This window comes from Eubalaena glacialis, chromosome 9 (genome assembly GCF_028564815.1).
Source record: "Eubalaena glacialis isolate mEubGla1 chromosome 9, mEubGla1.1.hap2.+ XY, whole genome shotgun sequence".
In the NCBI taxonomy this organism is placed as follows: domain Eukaryota; kingdom Metazoa; phylum Chordata; class Mammalia; order Artiodactyla; family Balaenidae; genus Eubalaena; species Eubalaena glacialis.
The window spans coordinates 84688152-84708514 of NC_083724.1; the positions used below are offsets into that span (position 1 = coordinate 84688152).

General features: G+C 44.2%; 1 protein-coding gene across 2 annotated transcripts in view; it reads left to right on the forward strand.

Moving 5' to 3' along the window:
• Positions 1 to 1944: 1944 nt before the first annotated feature.
• NTRK2 (neurotrophic receptor tyrosine kinase 2) overlaps positions 1945 to 20363 on the forward strand; it is a 379554-nt gene continuing 361135 nt past the window's right edge. The window contains exons 1-3 of one of the 2 annotated variants that reach the window (XM_061200555.1): positions 1945 to 2032; positions 2277 to 2491; positions 2981 to 3554. In XM_061200555.1, the coding sequence (XP_061056538.1) occupies positions 3343 to 3554 (212 nt within the window). In that variant the 5' untranslated portion in view covers positions 1945 to 2032; positions 2277 to 2491; positions 2981 to 3342. Of the gene's footprint in view, positions 2033 to 2126; positions 2492 to 2980; positions 3555 to 20363 lie in introns of those variants that run through there. The other variant, XM_061200556.1, reaches the window with a different exon arrangement.

Genomic DNA, 20363 nt, shown 5'->3' on the forward strand with positions numbered 1-20363 from the left:
GGAGAGATACAATAAATAGTAAATATAATAAGTAAATAATCTGTTAAAAGATGGTAAGTACTATAGAAGAAACAGGGCAGGAAGGGAAGGGTGATTAGAAGTGGGGCCGCCAGTTTTAATTTTAAGTGAGAGAAATTCAGTGGGGGCATATTTAGAATCTAAATATAATAGTATTATGTATCTATTATAATACAAATTCTAAAAATATCCCAACATAATTAGAATCTGCTGGTTTGCACACCACTCTAAAACTGTCCTTTGGATGTTGCACTGACAGTTTGCAGCCACTAGGGTGCAAATGGGCCATTTCTGGGAAAAAATGGGATGAGAGTGGAGGGGTGAGAGAGATGTGGGTATTTCTGTACACACTCTTCCCCCAGGCGTTCCGCAGGGGCAGCTCCATTAAGGACACTGGCAAGACAGGAGGAGGAGTGTTATGGTATGACCTGGACCAAGACAGTTTTGCCCTTGGCTTCCCTACTTTGGCACATCCTCACCCAGCAGGGGCCGAGCATAGAAATGAACTTCAGCCTGGCCATTCAGCATCCAATGCGTGTCACAGCCGAGTGATGGTGGAGAGAGGAAGGCCTACTGGCCTTGTCTTCCCGCCCTGAAACGAGATTCTTGGATGCGGCGCAAGGATTCCCGCTTACACTCAGCGCCCAGGGTCTGTACGAAAGCCCCACTAAATGCTTTCAGTTCCCTTGTAATATTTAAGGCGTTGCCGAGATCTGAGCATTCACTTTGACGTTCGGGGTTCTCGATCCTTCCCACCCCAAGCATCTTCGGACAGATTGGTGACCATTCTTATCTTTTGGATGAGATCCCATCCCGTCGCCCTTTTTCGCGCGGAGGGTAGCCCGCCTTTCCCCGGGTTGGAAGCTAGGCGAGGACTGGAGAGCCGAGCTCGAGTCGGGCAGGGGCGCGCACGCGTCGGGCGCCTCCGGTGGCGCATCTGGAGCCAGAGCGCGCCCCCCGCGCAGTACCCGGCGCGGCCGCGGCAGTGGGTTGGTGCTCCCAAGCGTGCCGGGCGCTCTCTTCCCGCGCGGGGGCACCAGAGCCCTCGGAAGTGTGAGGCACTGCGGTGCATTTTCCCAGTTCCCTTTTAAATGACTGCGGAAAAACAGACTCTCCGAGCCGCAAATGGGAAGACGGATTCTCAGACAAGGCTTGCGAATGCCCCGCAGCCATCATTTAACTGCGCCCGCAGAGCAGTTACGGTTTGTCACCCGACCCTCCCGGATCGCCTCATTTGTCCCTAGTGAGATCCCGAGGCTCTGCCCGCGCCGGGCTTCTCAGTAGCTGGATGTATGTCGTGCTCCGGGCAGCGCGGGCGCAGGGCACGCGTTCGCACACACCCGCGCACACCCGAAAAGGCGCAAGGTACGGCAGGGGAGCAAGGGCTCTGGGTGCCCCGCGTGGGGGTGGGCATCGCGGGGAATGAAGCTAAGATCTGGGAATGGCTGCATCCTGCCAGGTTGAAGGATGAGAGAAAATGACGCGGCGCCACACATCGGACAGGCCAGGGTTGCTGCCGCGCATTTAGGGAAACCAATACGCGTCAGGCGCGCTCCCTTCCCCTCACATGTCTCTGTTTCCCGGGCGTGTGATGCCAGAAAACAGCAGGAAAAAGACCCACTTAGAGAGCTAGAGTTGCGTTTGGAGACTCCCCTTCCTCTGCCAAAGCACCAACAGGAAGACCCTCCAAAAACACCGATCCCCAAATAGATGGCCCGGAATGGGGGTGGTTATCCTTGGTTACCAACGCTGGACACGTTTTGGTGTTTACAATATTTATTTATTTTTAGGATAGCTCGTCCTCCCTTTTAGGCAGGATGGGAAAGGAGAATGCAGCCGGGAGGGAGAAGGGAGGGAGGATTCCTATAATAAGAATCAGCGCATTTTTCAGAGCTGAACCGAGACCGGTTTCCATTTCAAAAAAGGACACGGCCTCTACTGCGTTATTAGAAGAGACCGTGGTGTGAATTAGGGACTGGGAGGCGTCAGAGCGGAGCAACGGTTCATCTCAGAGGTACCTGGATCTAAATGCACGCACACACATGCACACACAGGCGCGCGCGTCTATACGGCCGGGCTGTGTGCGGGTGTGCGCGTGTGTGAACTCCCACATGCTGCTGCTGTCTGCTTCTGGCCAGTGGCACCGATGCCTCCCTCCTCTCCGCTCGCCCCCAGATTCCCCTCCTCTCCCTGTTGCTTTTGTCTGGAGGGTGTTATGGGTTTGTGTGTGTATGAGCGTGTGTGTTTTTGGATTTCAGACTAATTTTCTGGAGTTTCTGCCCCTGCTCTGCGTCAGCCCTCACGTCACTTCACCAGCAGTAGCAGAGGCGGCGGCGGCGGCGGCGGCTCCCGGAATTGGGTTGGAGCAGGAGCCTCGCTCGCTCCTTCGCTCGCGCTCTCCGAGCTCCGTGCCCAGCGGCAGGAGGAGCCTGGACCCAGGCGCCGCCGGCGGGCGGTAGGTGCCAGAGCCCGGGTGAGCAGCGCGGACAGTGCCCCTCCGTCGTCTCGGCCCTCACAGTCCCCCCCCTGGGGCGGCCGCGGCGGCTCCCCAGGTGGGACGCGCCGCGCCACCTGCCCGCGCCCCCTGCGCCCAGGGGCCGTGGTGGATTCTGCAGCATCATTCGGGAGTCCCGTCACGGAACCATCGTCCCTGGCAGTCTCCGCGTCTCCCTTTAAAGGGTCCTACCCCTGGCCCGTGCCATGGAATCCTGTCGCGGGGACCCTTGCCCTATTTCCCCTCCCTCAACCTCAGGCTCAGGGAGAGAGTGAGCGTACTGGAGGCCCCGCGGCGACAGTGCCATCGAGGGGCCAGTTTATTCCTGGGGCCGGAGCTGGGCACTCATCCATCCACAGTCCCCGGCTGGGCTCGGGGTGGGGGTGACGCGAGCGCGGAGGGAGAGTACCCCAATTCGTGGTGTATGGGGTCTTCAGCTCAGTCTTACGCGTGTCTGTTTGTCCTCAGCCCCGAGGTGCGTCCCGGATCCCAGCGCGAGTCTAGCCAGGAGCCTGCGCCCCAGAGCGTCCCGGGAGCGCCGCGGGCCGGTGCTCGGCTCGCCGGGCCATGCAGCGGCGGCCGCGGCGAAGCCCCGAGCGGCGGTAGCGCCCCCTGTGAGGAGGTCCGGGATGCCCCTGCCACTGTGAACGGTGCCGTCCGCCAGGACACGCTCAGCCCCGGACACGCGCGGCTCTGCACGCCTGAGACGAGCACCGAGAGAAGACAGCGGCGAGCGGGGCAAAGGCCACCCAGCACCGGCAGGGGAGGCCGGCCGGTGCCGCGCAGGGACACGTACTCAGTCTGACTCGGGCTGGCACTGGTGGCTACGAATGTCGTCCTGGACGAAGTGGCATGGGCCCGCCATGGCGCGGCTCTGGGGCTTCTGCTGGCTGATCGTGGGCTTCTGGAGGGCCGCTCTTGCCTGTCCCACATCCTGCAAATGCAGCGCCTCTCGGATCTGGTGCAGCGACCCTTCTCCTGGCATCGTGGCATTTCCGAGGCTGGAGTCTACCAGTGCAGACCCCGAGAACATCACCGAAATGTGAGTTGCTGGTGCTCTTCCTCCTTCCTCCTCTCCTGGCCTCTAGGGCCGGGGCTGGCCAGGCGGGTCCGTCCTGGGCATGAATGTTGTTTCAAGTCTGGGGAGAAGTCAGAGATGAGAGTTGCAGGGCTGGACCATCTGTCAGTTACCTGTTTCACTGCCTTGGGGCTGCTGACACGAGAAGTGTGACAAGTTAAAATGTTCCAAATAATATATGTCTACTATATTATATTCCTATGCACTTTATATTTCAAAGCCCTGCTGGGTGTGCTTCAGGCTTTCCATATGCAATAACTTAGTTTTGGATATTTTTGTTTCATAAGGCGCTCTGTGTATATTGTGTTAGGAGAAGTTCCAGTAATATTTATGAGGAAGGAGGTTAAAATAATTAACTTTTGAAAAATCTGTTGAAGGAAGTTAGAGTCTCCCCCGCTTAGCTTCGTTCTCTGAGGTTTGGAGTTCACCAATTTCCCTTTTCATTTTATATATCAGATTTGGCTTAGGAGATTGCATCCAGAGATGGCCTTGAAAATGATCTGTAAGAGGAGAAGTTCTGAGAGTTGAAATGCACTGGCTCAAAAGAGAAAATGTGATCGTTGGAAGCCTAAAAGCCTGGTCTGATTTAATTTGGACTTGACTTCCCAGAGATATAATTTTGAGACCATTTGGATTATAAATCTTAATCGCCCATTGAATAGTTCCCCAGGATGAAGTTGGATGATAAAACAGTGTGTAATACTCTGATGAATGCTGCCTTTAGCCTGGGACCCCTAGGTCCCTGGAAATGCTTGAGCTTGTCCTGGTCGAATGGAGAAGCAGAATTATGTATTTCTGTCCTCCTCTTCTGTTGCCTTGTGACAAATCCATTACCAAGTAGGAATTCACCAGTCCTTTCTCCAACGTGCCCCTGTCCCCTCTATTAGAGATTCCCTGCCTGCCCCCCTCCAACCAGGGACTTTGCCATTTTATATGCTTCATTGACATGAGATTTTATTCGTCCATATAGAGGATTATAAGGCCAAGTTTCTCCTGGTTTTCTTGAGGCTGTTTGACACCACGATAGGCAGCCCTGAAAGTAGGGCTTGGGCTGTGGCCTTCCGGTTGGCGAGTGCGCATGCATATTTCCCCCCCACGGATAACGCCCGCCCTGGTTGTGCCAACGTAGTTGACCGAGACAACCTGTTTTTTAATGTAAGTAAGAGACCTTCCCAGGCTCTGTTGTTTGTTCTGCCGGTGATGCTCGTGTTAGAAGGCTCAGGCAGAAGGCAATGACAACAGAACCGAGCAGAAACGTGCCGGCGCAGCAGTGCTGAGATGTGCCGGGAGCAGCCAACTGTCAGGCTGGCTCTGGGATGCTCGGATGGCAATCGTTTTGGCAAGGAGAGCAGAGGCAGGGCTGGAGAGGAAGGGTGGGTAGGGCCCCGACTGCGCTGGCCCTGGCTTGGGCTGGTGGAAGCGTGCCAGGCTGGTCAAAGTGTCCGTGGCCCTTTGTCAGGATCTGTGTCTTTTTCATGAGATGGGGTGTCAGTAGTCAGATGGAGGAAGCCATATGGAATTCAGAGCCCTTCAGACTATTTTGAGGCCGTGGGGAGTGTCTGTATACAGTTAGATGTTGTTTTCTTTTGTGATTGTTTATAAATTCTGTATTAGGTGATAGATACATAATGAAGGAGGAAAACTAGGGCTTATTTTTTTTCATTTTAGTACTTTTTAAGGCCATAATTGGAGGAAAAATAAAACTCTTTAAATTTAAGAAATATTATTTTACGCCTTAGTGGTCTTAGCTGCCTGATGTATATGAAATTAACAGACTTGAGTAGAGCTTTCATGTATTAGTTCTTACAATTTTTGTTGCTTTTTTATCTGATGGCAGGTTCCTATTTTCAGGCTTAATTTTTTTTTTTTTTTTTACATTTACCAAAACATTTGTCACAGTTATCCATTTAATAATGGCTAATCATAACTCCTAATTTCTACTCATTTTCTCCTTTTGATTTGAAAATCCACTGAGATTGATAGAACGGAGAGGTGTGTAGGCTAAGTGTTCATGATGGAGAATTAGGTTAGAAACATGAGTCAGGCTGATAGGGGTGAGCTCTGAGAAAAAGTACTTTTGTCTGCTCATTCCCTCAGCTTTATTTGAGCCTGGGCAGTTTGTGTCCCAGTGTCTTTATCTGTAAAATGTATTGAAATCCTTGTTTGGAAAGCACTTTGTATAATTATTTTGAATTTTGCTGCTTTGATATCAAAGTGACATCAGTGGTAGGGCTTGTTTCACTCTCATCCTTATATGACACCATCTGTGCTGTCTTTCTTACATATTAATATTTGCTTAAACAGCTTTTAAATTCTTGGCCAGTGGATACCAGCTGCAGTTGAAACCAAATTACACTTTTTTTTTTAACTTTGTTATTAGACCCAATGGTATTCCTAAAATAACCTGTTTTAAAGTTCTAGTGTAATGGAGTTTAGCTGAAATTATATGTTTCTATCTTTTTAAAATAGGACCAATGTAACTAAATAAACCGTGATTAGAACTTGCTGAAACAACAGTTTACCCTATCATTTAAAAATAGTAAATCTTTTAATATCTATATCTTGGGGGGAAAGCACAACCATTGTGCCTTTTTAGGTGCAGAGAGAGCCCGTGGTAGAACATTTTAAAAACATATGTATAGACTAATTAAGGGAGAGGATTTTATTTTTTGATTCTATATGCGTATTTTAAGCCATGCTGACATTTCGTTTTCAGTCACTGTTTGAACCTATTTTATTAAAAATCTCCCCTTCACAGTATCTTTCTCATACTCTTTACCCACTAATGTGGCCCCTGTCTAGATCTATATCTGTCTATAGATACACATCACAGCTGCCTAACATCACACTGCCAGTATGTGCCAGCTTCTGTTATTTGGAGATGGTTACACCAAAACAGTGCTAAGTTAAATTTACAAACAATACTATTGTCACATATAAATGGGATTCAAGAGTAAAGTCTGTGGTTGGAGTTATGTAACCAGACCTTTAAGTCTCAGAATGTGGCAAAATGCTTTGCAAAGGACAAGTTCTGTCTCACCTAGTGGTAAAAGGTATGGTTGAAATGTAAAATAGGTCATGGATTTTTAAAAATTGTGGTCAGAAACACATGACATAAAGTCTGCCATATCAGAAGTGTTAGGTATATTCACATGGTTGTGAAAGGGCATTTTTATATTGCCCATATTTTATGAAGACCAGCAATGACCTTTTATTTCTAATTTTCTTCGGTGACATTTGCTGATTTTGGATTAATATTTGGAGACCAGTCTAATATTTTTCCTCTTAGTACAACATAAATAGAATTTGTAGCTTCTGCTGCCAGAGCCTCTGTATGCAATTTATTGTTGGCTTGGTTAAGCAGCTGTAATGTTATGTCATTAACCCATTGATTTTGGCTCTCTCACCTTAGTAAGCTTTTCCACGGCAATTAATTGTACTAAAAAAAATTCTGGACCCATTATAAGGATTCAGTGAAAGGCATCAGATTTCATTACTCTGATATTACTTCTCAGCCCCTCCATTGGGGCTTCTAGAACCTTGAATTGTGCTTTACATGCATTTAAGAACCACAGACTAAGTTTTGAGTGTGGTTGCATAAGCCACACTGGACTTATTAATAAATAAGGTGGTCTTATTTACATCATTCATTATTCAGTACAACTTGCAAGTTGAAGTTGAAAGCATGTTGTCTTCCTGGTGAAGGTATTTACAGAATTCAGCTCAGCACAACCATTTGAAATCTTCTTAGTTTCATACCTTCTATCTCTACATCGAGGAGGTTTTTTATTACATTGGGTAAAACAACTGAAAGATCCCCTGACCTTCTGACCCTACTTTCTTCCACCTCCCCCTTTCCATCACCTCTCATTGACTATACAGGAAAATGTGTTTGATTTTTTTTTCTTCTCCGAAAAGTGATATTTCCTTATGGGAATTCGGAGCACTAGAGTTAAGAGAAGAGCCTGGGTTACATGCTATTAGAAGCAAGTAATGGGAAGTTGAGATGATGTGGTCATAGCTCTCCAGCACTGTGTTTAGTTCTGTTTAAGATCTTTCACTGTTTCTATCCCATAAACCTCTGTTTGTGTTGTTTCAATATTCCCTTGTAAAGACATTTTCTAAGCTGAAAAGTTGGCTGAGCAGCTGAGAGTTGAGGTCTCTTTCTCCCCAGGAACATTCTGTATGATTTCTTTGACTATCTCTAGGTCATAGGGCGATAAAACCTAGAGTTTTTGTTTAGCTGGGGAAAGGGAATTGAATTTCTTTTCTTTTTCTGTTTTAGGTTTCTTTTTCTTCTTTTCTTTCTTTCTCTCTCTCTCTCTCTCTCTTTCTTTCTTTCTTTCTCCCTTGCTTCCTTCCTTCCTTTCCTTTTTTTTTTTTTTTTAACCTTTGGTACCAAGCAAGTGCCTCCTGTTTTAACTCATTGCTCATCTTCCCTGTTAGGAAGAGAAGCATTATCAAGCCATTACTGAATATCATACCCTGACATTATCCCTCCAACTAACTTTACCACTTCTCTAGAGACCTTCTTATAGGTTCAAAAACTGTAGGGTAGAATGTGGCATTGAACCTGCTGCTCCTTAGAGCAATACCAATTTTTGGTTCTTCTTAGTGTTTACAAATCAATTGGATGATTTGGGGGAGTGGTTATTTAGACAGGGCGATTTTTTTCTCGTTTGATGTGTGTGAGAGAAAGAAAGGGATAGAAAAAACCTGAGCCTTGTTAATAGTTGATTGATCATTGTCATAATCTATTTGGGCTAAGTCTTTAAAACACAAATCTCATTACCCAGGTGGCAGAGATCTGAGCTCTGCAGTGGCCTGATAATTTTAGCTCCATATTTGATTTCTTTATTTTTATTTTTATTTTTTTAACATCTTTATTGGAGTATAATTGCTTTACAACGGTGTGTTAGTTTCTGCTTTACAACAAAGTGAATCAGCTATACATATACATATATCCCCATATGTGGCTGCTTCCCACTAGCTACCTATTTTACATTTGGTAGTGTATATATGTCCATGCCACTCTCTCACTTCATCTCAGCTTACCCTTCCCCCTCCCTGTGTCCAGATCCCACATAATCAGGATGCCTTCTCACCACTCACTTTGCTCTCTGGGCTGTCCAAAGGACTGGGAAGTCGTAAATATTCATCTCAGAGATGAAGGAGTGAATGAATGCATGTGTTTGTTCTAAAGCTGGGAAGAAAAATAATGCATAGGTACTAAGCTTACATATTTCCAAAGAACCCCATATGTTATAGAAAGCTGGAGTCAGGAGTTACCTGGTCTTGAAACAGCTCCTTAATGTCTCTGGGCCTGAGCTTGTCAGATGTAAACCTAGGGCTTTGGATTCCATGCTCTGATCCTGAAGCTCTGCAAAGCTTTGGTTCAGGAGAAAGTGCAGTTTATACATCAGCTATCAAGTAATAGTGGTGCTGTGTGCTCAGAGCCCAGCAGTGAGAGAATCTGAGGACTTTTAGTGTCATCATGTCCTATGTGCATGTTTTCAGTGTCTGCTCTGAATTCTCCAAGCCATCCATGTCTTTCTAAAAATTTTTATTTTTAAAGACCCAGACGTAGAGAATGGACTTGAGGACATGGGGAGGGGGAAGGGTAAGCTGGGATGAAGTGAGAGAGTAGCATTGACATATATACACTACCAAATGTAAAATAGATAGCTAGTAGGAAGCAGCCACATAGCACAGGGAGATCAGCTCAAGTGCTTTGTGATCACCTAGAGTGGTGGGATAGGGAGGGTGGGAGGGAGACGCAAGAGGGAGGGGATATGGGCATATATGTATATGTATAGCTGATTCACTTTGTTATAAAGCAGAAACTGACACAACATGATAAAGCAATTATACTCCAATAAAGATGTTAAAAAATTTTTATTTTTGATGATTTTTATTGGAATATAGTTGATTTACAATGTTGTGTTAGTTTCAGGTATACAGAAAAGTGCATCTGTTATACATATACATATATCCACTTTTTTTTTTAAGATTCTTTTCCCATATAGGTTATCTCAGAGTACATCTGTGTCTTTTTAAATGTGAGCTTCTCAGAAGACTCGTGGCATGTTAGTGCTGGGCTGATGAGACCAAGGTCCCAGGGTCACTTAAAATCAGAATCACGGAAGGAAAAGGGGCCTTAGAAATGCTCTGCTCCAACCTCCTCCACATGAACAAGGGGCAGTGAAGAGAGTCGCTTTTAAGGCCATGGTGCATTAAAGACATCGTGGGGCCTAGAAGCTTCCTCCTGGCATCCCGAAGTGCCAAGGCCTTCACTTTAGGATGCCTCCCCTCTGCTCTGTGTCCTTGGACTGACTTGAGCTCACCATCTGAGAAGCATCAGAGATGTGAAGACAACCTTGGTCTGGCTAAGTCCACGTGAACCCGTCTCCACTGGAGACAAAGCAGTTAAAAAGTTTATGAGCTACTGATCCCAAAACAATGACTTGAACTTTACATGGGAAGAAATACAGTTTTTTTGTTTACTTTACTGTGAGTGTGTTTGTTTGTTTTAATTTTAAGTCTTCCTCTTCTGTAAGTAATGCATACACAAAAGTCAGGCTACAGAGAAAAGCCTTCATGAGTTGGCTGCAGTGAGGGATGCTGACCTTGCACCTGCTGGACCATCTTGGTAGGTTGGGATAGGAGGGAGGGCAGAGCGGACAGAACAGAATGGAGGCTGCTGCCCTGGAGTCCTCGCCACAGTCAGGGGTCGTTATGTATGTGGAGGAACCCACGGCCCTGTGTACAAAGTCCGTCTTAGCTCCCATGAAAGCCCTGTGGCCAGAGAGTACTATTCTTTCCAGCCTTCTCTTTTCCCCTGACTTCTCACTGCCCCAAGATTGATGGCTGAGCCAGTGAGCAAGCTTAAGGGGTGTGGACTCACATTCAGAATTCATTCTGCTACCATTTTGTATGTTGTACATGGCCTGCACTAAGGCTTTTCCAGTTATGAGCACACTTCTGAGACATACACAATACCTCTGGTTTCACGCAGGGCTTCTCCCCAAGGAGCCTGGAAAGCACTTTACAGACATCTGCTTATTTAGGTTTAAAACCTCGCTCTGAAGTAGGTGGGAAGGTCCTGACAGCCTTGGAGAGACTGTCAGGTTGTTTGGCTTGCCCAGGGCTCTCTGGTCAAGCGGAGAATAATTCAGGAGAGAATTTTATCCAGTGTCTCGCTTAGGGCTTTGTCTGCTCAGCCCCACCTGCCCAAATTTCGCCTTGAGAGTGCAAGCAATTTTAGGAGGAGTAGATATTCAAATAAATGTTCACAAGTTAAACAGCATGGCAGTGGGAAGGAGGTGGACTGAGGCTTCATCCATGTCTTTTCCCTTCTACCATCATCTCCTCCTTTGTAACCTGTTATACTATTAAAAGATAAATGATTTGTATGTCCTTGGGAATATGGCATCTTCTAGTATAGGGTAAAAATTTTAATACTCACACATCATTTACAGTTCCCTTTTTTACTGCAAAGAATGACCTATTGCTATCTAGTACCCCACCCTTTCCTGTAATCTTCATATCCCAATAATTTCTTGGACAGACAGACACACCCCCCAGACTTCTATTTATGTGTGTACCGTGTCTATGAATATATACATATACGTATAGAACTCTGCTAGATGTGGTCCTTTCAGACTTAATTATCTTGAATTGTACAATTTTTCCGACAATTTAGGATTTACTTCCTTAAACCATCCAGACTTAAAAAAAAATTGAGATGTAATTGACTTACAACACTACATTAGTTTCAGGCATGCAACATAATGATTCAATATTTGCATATTTTGCAAAATGATCACCACAGTAAATCTAGTTAACATCCATCAGCACACATAGTTACCACATTTTTTTTCGTGTGATGAGAATTTTGAAGATCTACTCTCTTAGCAAGTTTCAAATATATAATACAGTCTTGTTGATTATAGTCACCATGCTGTACATTACATCCCCACCCAAACTTTTTAAAATTTTGTTTTAATCATTCTGCATTTCTCTCGATGAGGACCTGACAGGAGGTCTTCTCTGGGTGAAATATGTGAGCTTTAGAGCAGCGAGTCCATTAGCCAACCTGGCTGCTCAGAAACCCATGTGTCTGTGCTCTTTGATCAGTCCTCAACAGAAACAAAAATTTTATTTCAGTGAAGTATTTTTGAACAGTTCTACAATAGTGTCATTTAAACCAAAAGACATTAAAATTTTGGTTTTCGACCTCTGAAATATGGTGCAATTTAAAAGGTGGGCTCTTCTAAACTCTAATCTTTGTCATAAAAGTTGTTTCTGCTTCATGTGCCCTGGAGTTCCCTGCTGTGAGGTGGTAGAGGGGTCTGGGCCCAAATTCTCTGACTGTGGCTCACAGTGGGGACAGCTCGCTTCCCTTCTTGAGCCTGGGCTTACTTACCATTCAGTGTATGTGTGCGGGGCCGGAGAGTGGTGGGCCAGAGAGCTTGACACGATGGCCGCTAAGTTCTCTGGCAAGGCATGGTAGAAAAACAAGCACCTCTCTCCAAACAGCTCAACCAACCCGAACCACATACCCTTTTTGGTCTGCTTTCAGCTTTACTTCACAGCCCCTCTGCTGTCACTCTGAACTCAGAGCGTCACGGGGGATCTTGCTTCTGGCGTGTTGTCCTTGCAGTCTAGGTTTGGCCTTTTCCCTCTGTGACCCTTCAGTCTCCTTCCTCTGGTTCTGGTGAAGTTTCTTATCCCCCTCCCCGCTGCCCCCAGCGCGCACACACAGACACAGACACACACACACACGCTCAGGCAGGTGCTTGGCTGCAAAGCCCCTTTCGTGGATTGTGAAGAAATCTTGGGTTACAGGACCTGTGGGTCATCACCATGGTTCCACCTGAACCTGGCCTGCTAAGGTTAATGTAGGCAGAGAGGCAGCAGCGTAAAGGAACCTGGTGTAACTGAAGGGGACGTGGATGGGGAGATGGGAGTGGGGGTTCATATCCACACTCTCACGGCATCAGAACCTGGGATCTGGGGTGAGCCATTTCATCTCACCAGCCAGTCCCCTAATCCTGAAACTGAAAGTTGGGATTCAGATGGACGCTAATTTCTGAAAGGTTCTGTGGTTCTGAGTCAGTCAGCCGTGGGCACCAGTGTTTCCTTTCCTGTCCTGGAATTCGCCCTTGCCTCCTCCCCCGGGCCAGCGCAGAGCTTGCTCCAGTCCTCTTGGTGGCTGAAACAGCAGAGTTCTCTCAGTGAGTTTCTCTAAGTCCACCTCTGCAGCTCAGGTCAGATGGCTTTGCAGGTTACCTGCTCCCTGCCAACCTGGGTGGCGGTGCTCCTAAGGTTTCCCACTCATTGAAACAAACATTTTTTGGATAGTTTTCTTAACGTCTACTCTCTACCTGCACTTTTAGGTGATTGCATCAGCTAATCCCTATGTTCACATCTGATCAGAACACCCGCCACTCTGGCGTGTCCTGACCTTTGCAGCCCACTCTTGGTCCATTCCTGTGGCTGGTACTCCGGAGGGATCTCTTACTGGCTTGCCTCTTTGCCAGTCTCCATCTTCTATGACCCCTCAAAGCAGGAATGTGCACTGAAATCAAATCTCATCTTTCTGCCCCTATCAACTTTTCCTTTCCTTCTGGCTGGAATATGTTTCCCGACTGTCATTTGGGCTGCCTGCCATCTAATTCAAACTTCATGCAAACATTAGTTCAGTTCAACTAGTGTTTATTGAGGACACTGGCGATGCTACAGACATATAAAGTACTTTACGGAAGCAAGAAGCCCCTGAGTAGTTTATATCTAGTGGGAGAGACAGATCTAATTTTAATATAATGTGATAAGGACAGTCAGTGCATATGAGGCTAAAACCCACATTTATATGGTGATTGTTTCAGCTTCAGCCAGACATGGGGCCAATCACAAAGGGCATTCCCTTTCAAATGTGCATACTTGACATTGTTAATAGTGGGAGCCGTAGACATGTAGACTGGATGTGAGCAACCCCCATTTCTACTTCCTATGATGGCAGTAACCCAGCTGAGTTTGGTTATTTTTTCTCTGTCAATATTTGTGATGTTCTTGTGGCCTCATCCACTTATATTCCATTTGAACAAACTGCCTGTATCTGAAACTAACCTTTTCCTTACAGTAGACGGGAAGGGCTGGAGCGCCTTTGGCTGAAACTAATCAATCCCCCTCTATTACAGATTCCATCCCCTTAAACTTTTCTCTGTTGATGACTTTCCTTCTCTCATCTGTATTTTCAGTCTCTTTCTCTTGTCAACATCAGAATTTAAGCAGGACCAGGTCCCTTCCATCTTAGAAAAGTTTTCCTTTAGCTCTATCCCCTCTCCTTCCATTTCCCTTTAGTCTCGGCCCTTTCCTCTCTCCCTTCCAATCCTGATCTTAGAAGACTGGGCTGTATTCGTTGTGTCTATTTCCTCCCCTCCCAATCCAGTCTCAGCCCACTGCTTCATCAAACTTGCTCTGCCATCCCCAAAGACCTTCACAGGACTAAATCCAAGGCGTATTTCTCTGTCCTTCTCTTATTTGCTTCTTAGTAGAACTTGGCCTCATTTCTGACTCTCCCTGAAGCATCCTTTTTCTTTGGCCTTGGTGTCAATGAACTTTCCTTGTTTTCTCCCTATCCCTCTGGCTAGGGAGAGTCTTCTTACTTAAGGGCTTCCTTTTCTCTGCTTCTCTCCTAAAAGTTGATGTCTCTTTGGCTTCTTTCCTAGGGCTGCTTCTTTTCCTGGGATATGTCATCCTCACCTATGACTTCTGTTGCTTTCTGCATGCTGCTTATGTCCTAATAATCGTCCCCATCAACTATCAGGGATGACCTTTGGGTCATCTGCCTACTGAACATCCCTCTTGAATATGTCATAGTGCATCACGCTAGACATTTCCAAGTTAAATCATCATGGTCTCCCCAAACCATCTCCAGTGTTCCCTATCTTAATGGATGGCGCCACTGCCCACTTGGTCAAAAGGTTTTGCATGTCCCAAACCTTGGCTCCTCCCTCCCTTTATCCCCTGTATTCACTCAATTATCAAGTCTTGCCAGTTCACTTCTCTAAATATTTCTTAAATTTGTCCAATTCTTTTTATCTCTACTGCCCACATTCATTCGCTCGTTTATTCTTTCTTCCAACAGATATTAACTGGGATCTGCTCTGTGTCATGCTAAGTACTTGGGATCTGGTCGAAAGAAAGACTGACCTGGTTTCTTCTCCTTACCAAGCTTGCAGTCTGGGAGGGGAAATGAACATCAAACAAGTACTTACATAACCAAAAAATTAATTCATTCCACTGTCATTTTTGCCTACAATGCTGCAACGGCTTCCTACATGGCATCCTGGTCTCCAGTCTTGCCCCCTCTCTACCCATATACCACACTGTTCTAGAGTGGTCTTTCTAAAATGCTGATCTTATGTCACTGCTTCTAATTGCCCCATGGCTCCCCATGTCTCTTAAAATAAAGTCCAAAGTTTTTTTTTTTTTTTTTTCAGGTTAAAACCAAACCAAACCAAACCAGATTGTCAGTATATCGCTATATAGCAAAGCATGTAACTATCACATAGACCCGAATAAATAGATCAACATAACAGTTGCTTTCTACACTAGCAGATCTATAATAGAGAACAAATTATAACTGGAAGCTTGCTTGGTGATCTTGGAATTAGAGCAAGGGCACTTAATTCTGCATTTAAAATGTTAAATGGCATTAAGCTAAGCTTGCCTGAGGCATCCATCTCCATAATGGGAGAGCCTTCACAAAAGGGAATGCAGAACTTGAAGTACTTTGGCCCAGACCTGTGTCCCCTGGATCGACACTCCTTTCTTTCTCCTTCGTTCACTGCCAGGCACCAATTCTGATTGACACATTCTTTCTTTAGAAAGGTTAGTGCCTTTAGCCAAGACTTGCTCAAGCCTGGGAGCCTTTCTGAGTCTTTAAAGTGATTTTGCACATTTTTTCTTTGAAATGCATTAACTTTATTGTATGGAACTTTATTAGTAATTAGTTTTTTAAAAAAGTAATATTTGAATGTGATCAGAGATATGATCAGTATAAAGAAGTGTATCATGAGAAGTTAGTCTCCAACCTGCTAATCCCTCAGCCTCTCTCTCCAGTAGAAACTTTGATTTTAGTTTGTGTGTCTGCTTCTAGAAACAGTCTACTCGTAACATGACTATGTGAGTATGTGTATATATATATATATATATATATATATATATATATATATATGTATATAATTTGTATGCAAATGAGGGGCATGCTATAGTGTTCTACATCTTGGTGTTTTTTTTTTACTTAACAGCGTATCTTAAAAATGTTTCTGTATCCGCATATGTACTCAAACCATATTTTTTTTTTTCACAGCCACACAGTACCCATTGAATGAATAGTTTTTATTTAACTAACCTCCAGTTGAACAACCTTGTGCTCAAGTTCTTGCACACGTGCATGATTTTCCTAGAATTTGAATTGCAGGGACAGTTGCAAGACATTTGTGATTTGATAGATACTGCCAAGTTGTCTGGCAAAAAGATCACACCATTTTATTCTCCCACCCAAACTGGAAGCACCTCTTTTTCTACAGCCAAGCCAATACTGTTTGTTATCAAACCTCTTGACCTTTGTCAATCATATTCTGTAATTATGATCTAGGTTAAAAATCTTTTTATATACGTGTAAGCCATTTGTATTTCTTTTCCTGTGAACTATGTATCCCTTAACCATTTTCTTTTCTATTGGTTTGGTGACCTTTTCAAAAAATTGATTCCTAAAATCTATTTATCAATAAGAAAATTTATGCTTTGTCTAATGTTTTGCTTGTCTTCTGATGTTGATTATAGTTCCTTTTTTGGTAACGCAGAATTAAATGTTTTTGTAGTAAAATTTATTATTTCCTTATGGCTTCTGTATTGTAAATGTGGCTAAAAAGAGTCTTCCCTTCCATAAGAGATTAAAATAAGTCTCCTATATTTTCTTCTGTTACCTTTACTATTTCACGCTTCTGTATTTAAAGCTTTGCTCTATCTGGATTTTTAAAATATAAGGAGTGAAATAGCAAAAAAAATTGTTTTATATTTTTTCAAGAGTGCTAATCAGCCCATCAGGTCTCTTGACACCATTGATTATATAATTTGAACTTTCCCTCACTAATTTAAAATAACAATTTGATTAAGTATGAAGATCATCTTTGTATTTTGGCCTATTTTGACATCTGTCCTCTTCTGTTAATCAGTTTGTCTGTTTACATGCTAGCACTAAACTTTTTATCTTCTAAAGTTTTGTATACATATATATAAATTTTTTCTACTTGAAGTATTAGTCTTACTCATCAATTACTTTCAGAATTTTCAAGAGTATTCTTGCATGATAATTTTTTCCATATGAATTTTAGGAACTGCTTGCCTAGCTCCCCTCGCATGATATTGACGTCCTAAATTAGGGTAACGTTATATTTATATATTAAAAACTCACAATTTCTTAACAAGTCTTAAAAGCCCTGCATCCTCAAATTCAAACCCATTTCTCTAGCCTCATTTTTTGCCTCTCCCTTTCTTTAATACGATGATGCAGCCTCCTTGAGTTTTAAATTCCCCTATGGAGCTCTAGTCTCCCAGGCTTCACACTGGCTGTCCTCTCTGCCAGGAACACCATTTTCATGGCTTCTGCCTCTGGCTAACTTCCTCTGCCTCTCCACCTCTGGGCTACGTGTCTCTTCTGTGTGTTCTTATAGCCCCCTACCCAGTGTTTCCCAATCCCACCATAGGTCACTTAGTATTATAAATGCGCACCTGGGTACCTGTCTCTACACCCCCTTAGAATATAAACTGCATGAATTTAGGCAGGGACCATGTGGATCTTGTTTATTGCTGTTCCCCAGCACAGTGTCCTAGATCTCCATATTATACACAGACACAAGGATATATGCATGTGTATTCCCCTCCCCTACAAATCTATCATTTAGAATTCCAAATTAGAGTATTTATAGGTTGTTCTTTGGGCTGTCAAAGTGTAAATTTCTAGACATGACTTTTATAAAGTCCTCAGGTTAAGATGTTTGTTTAAATAAGTAACCTTTATGGAATTAAGTAGCACTATGTTGGTTCATGCACAATAAGAAATCAATTCATTGTAGAGACAGTATAGCTGGAAAGGAAGAAAGGCAAAGCTTTGATGAGGCAGGCTGATTATGTATCCAACAGGAAGGAGAGACAGGGAAGAGATGGAGGGTGAATGTAAGCAGATGAAGAGAGATGCAGAACAGGCCAGCTCAAAAACAAGGTAAATCCAGGGAAGAAGAATCATTCCAGGGACATCCGATCTCCAACAAACAAATGGGTCTAATGGGGAAGATTTGTGCCTTTTCTGTTGTGTAATAGCTAATAATGCATATCCCTGTGGATCAATTCCAGTTTTCCCTGCGACTGCATTTATGGTGCTTCACTTAAAAAGCGATTCTGGAGGGAGGAGATATGGGGATATATGTTTATGTATAGCTGATTCATTTTGCTATACAGCAGAAACTAACACATCATTGTAAAGCAATAATACTCCGATAAAGATGTTTAAAAAAAATAAAAAAATAAAGTGCAGGCGAGCAGGACAGGGTAAAAAAAAAAAAAGCAATTCTGGTGTGAGATTTCAGATGTGATTTATCCTTCTTGTAGTATGGATGGTAGAGGCTGTTCATTTTTCTTAAAGAACTGCAGACATCAGGAGTATAAACAGTGTGTCAAGTCCAGTTTAATGAAGCATCTGAAGCATATACTGTTGCACCTTTACAATCAAGCTGCATTGGACTGATCCTATAATGTTTCATGGGACTTCCTTTATGTTTATAATAATTGACATTATCAGGCATCTTAGAAATTTCAATAGTTGTTTGCAAAACTGATCATAAAACAACTGATAGACATATGAGATTGGAAGGATTTTAAAAATAGAGTGGGGAAGTATATAGGTGAACAGATTGTGTTGAATAATCCAAAAAGATAATTTTCCTTTGAGATAAATAACATCCATTTATTTATGTTTACACAATGCAGTATGTTCATAATCTGCATATAAATGAAAATAGTTTAGACTCCATGTGTATTTTGAAATTTAAACTTAAAAAGGAACGGGTATTATGGAATCAGCATATAATGTTTAATTCTTACGAGAAAAGTCTTAGTTTTGGTTGAGTTGTTGGCTCTCACGGTAAGCCTAGGTGGCCCTCTGGGGCTTAACTTCTTTGCCATCTCATTAATTTTTTCAGGGAATTGCTCTCTCACCAAAATAAAAAAGTGTTTTCTGGAGCTTAACCGCCTGGAGCCTTGAAGGCACTACTGAGCCTTTTATTTACCCCAGCCTACCCTAGAGTCCACTCTTCATGACTCTCCTTTCATTGTAGTTTATATCTATACATGTACAGTTCAGAGTGCCATAGACATTCTCTTGACAAAGTCATCTTTTCCCTCAGATAGCGGAAATGGAGGACAGGAATCGACTGTTTATACATGCATGGATTGATTGCTTGATTGATCCATTCATTCATTATCTAGTCAATTGGTTAACCAACAGATATACTGTGAATATGTCCTCCCATCAGGTGGTTTTCTGGGTCCTGGGTAGTAAGACTTAGGCCAGCTTCTCTCATTTATATGGCCTGTTGTAGGGTCTCCAGTCAGATCATTGTCCTACACATTTGAACTCCATCAACAGCACTACAGACAGCAGCCTTGGACCCCCTGACCCCAAACACACACACACACACACACACACACACACACACGCAAAGTTGTGCCTAGGAGCATGCATATCTATAACAGGAAGACATACCCACAGAAAAGGCCTGCGTGGGCCCTGGGAATGGGCTTAGGGTCTTTGGATAGGAAATTCTGAGATCCTACTAGGTCAAGAAGGGAAGGAGTGATTTCCAGGTGGGAGCATCCCATTGCCTCATGTGGAGAAACTTGGCTGGAGGAATACCGGAGTGAGGGCCTCTGACATGCCTGGGTCCATTGTCGAGAGCTAAGGGCACCAGGGACGAGGCTGTCTGGGCCTCTGCCTTGTGGATCTGACCTCTGTATCATGGTGGTTTTGAGCCATGATGATGCTCTGGGATAGAGGAAGTGCAGGGCTTCTGCATAGGAGCATGCAGGGGGGTGGCCAGGCTCCCCAGACTGCTCCTCCCATTGCAGCGCCCTCACCTTCTTCAGGGGAATTCTCAAGCATGGGGGTCCATGTTTCCAAGAACAGCTGTGCAGGATTCCTTCCCTGATTTGTGTTACAACAAGCTTTGTGATATCACAGACACAGACAGACCAGCAAAGCATAGATCCGTCCCCAGAAGTTAATGGGGCTTGTTAAACATCAGTAGCTACCTGTTTCTACCTTTCTCTCTTCCCTGTACAGATTCTGTCATTGACCCTGAAAGCTCTAGATCTGAATGTACTATTTTAAGAATTATTCAGCTCATTATGGCTGAATAATTTTTTTACTGGCACCCTAGGAAGATCCTAGGATTGTGGAAACTGTGCCTAAAAAGTTCCTTTTCTCATTATATATTTTTTTCCAAATTGAAAAATCACTGAATATGTCAATTTCCTTGCATAGGTGGATCAACAAATTAATTTTTCATTTTCTTTGGGAGTTCGTGTCCGGGAATCACACAGGTTATGAGGCCGGGCGGCTTGGAGGGTTAAGAGCCCTACTCGGAAGCTGGTCTGCCCCTGCTACTTTGGACTAGTTTATAAAGCCCTCTGTGTCTCCATCTGTAAAAG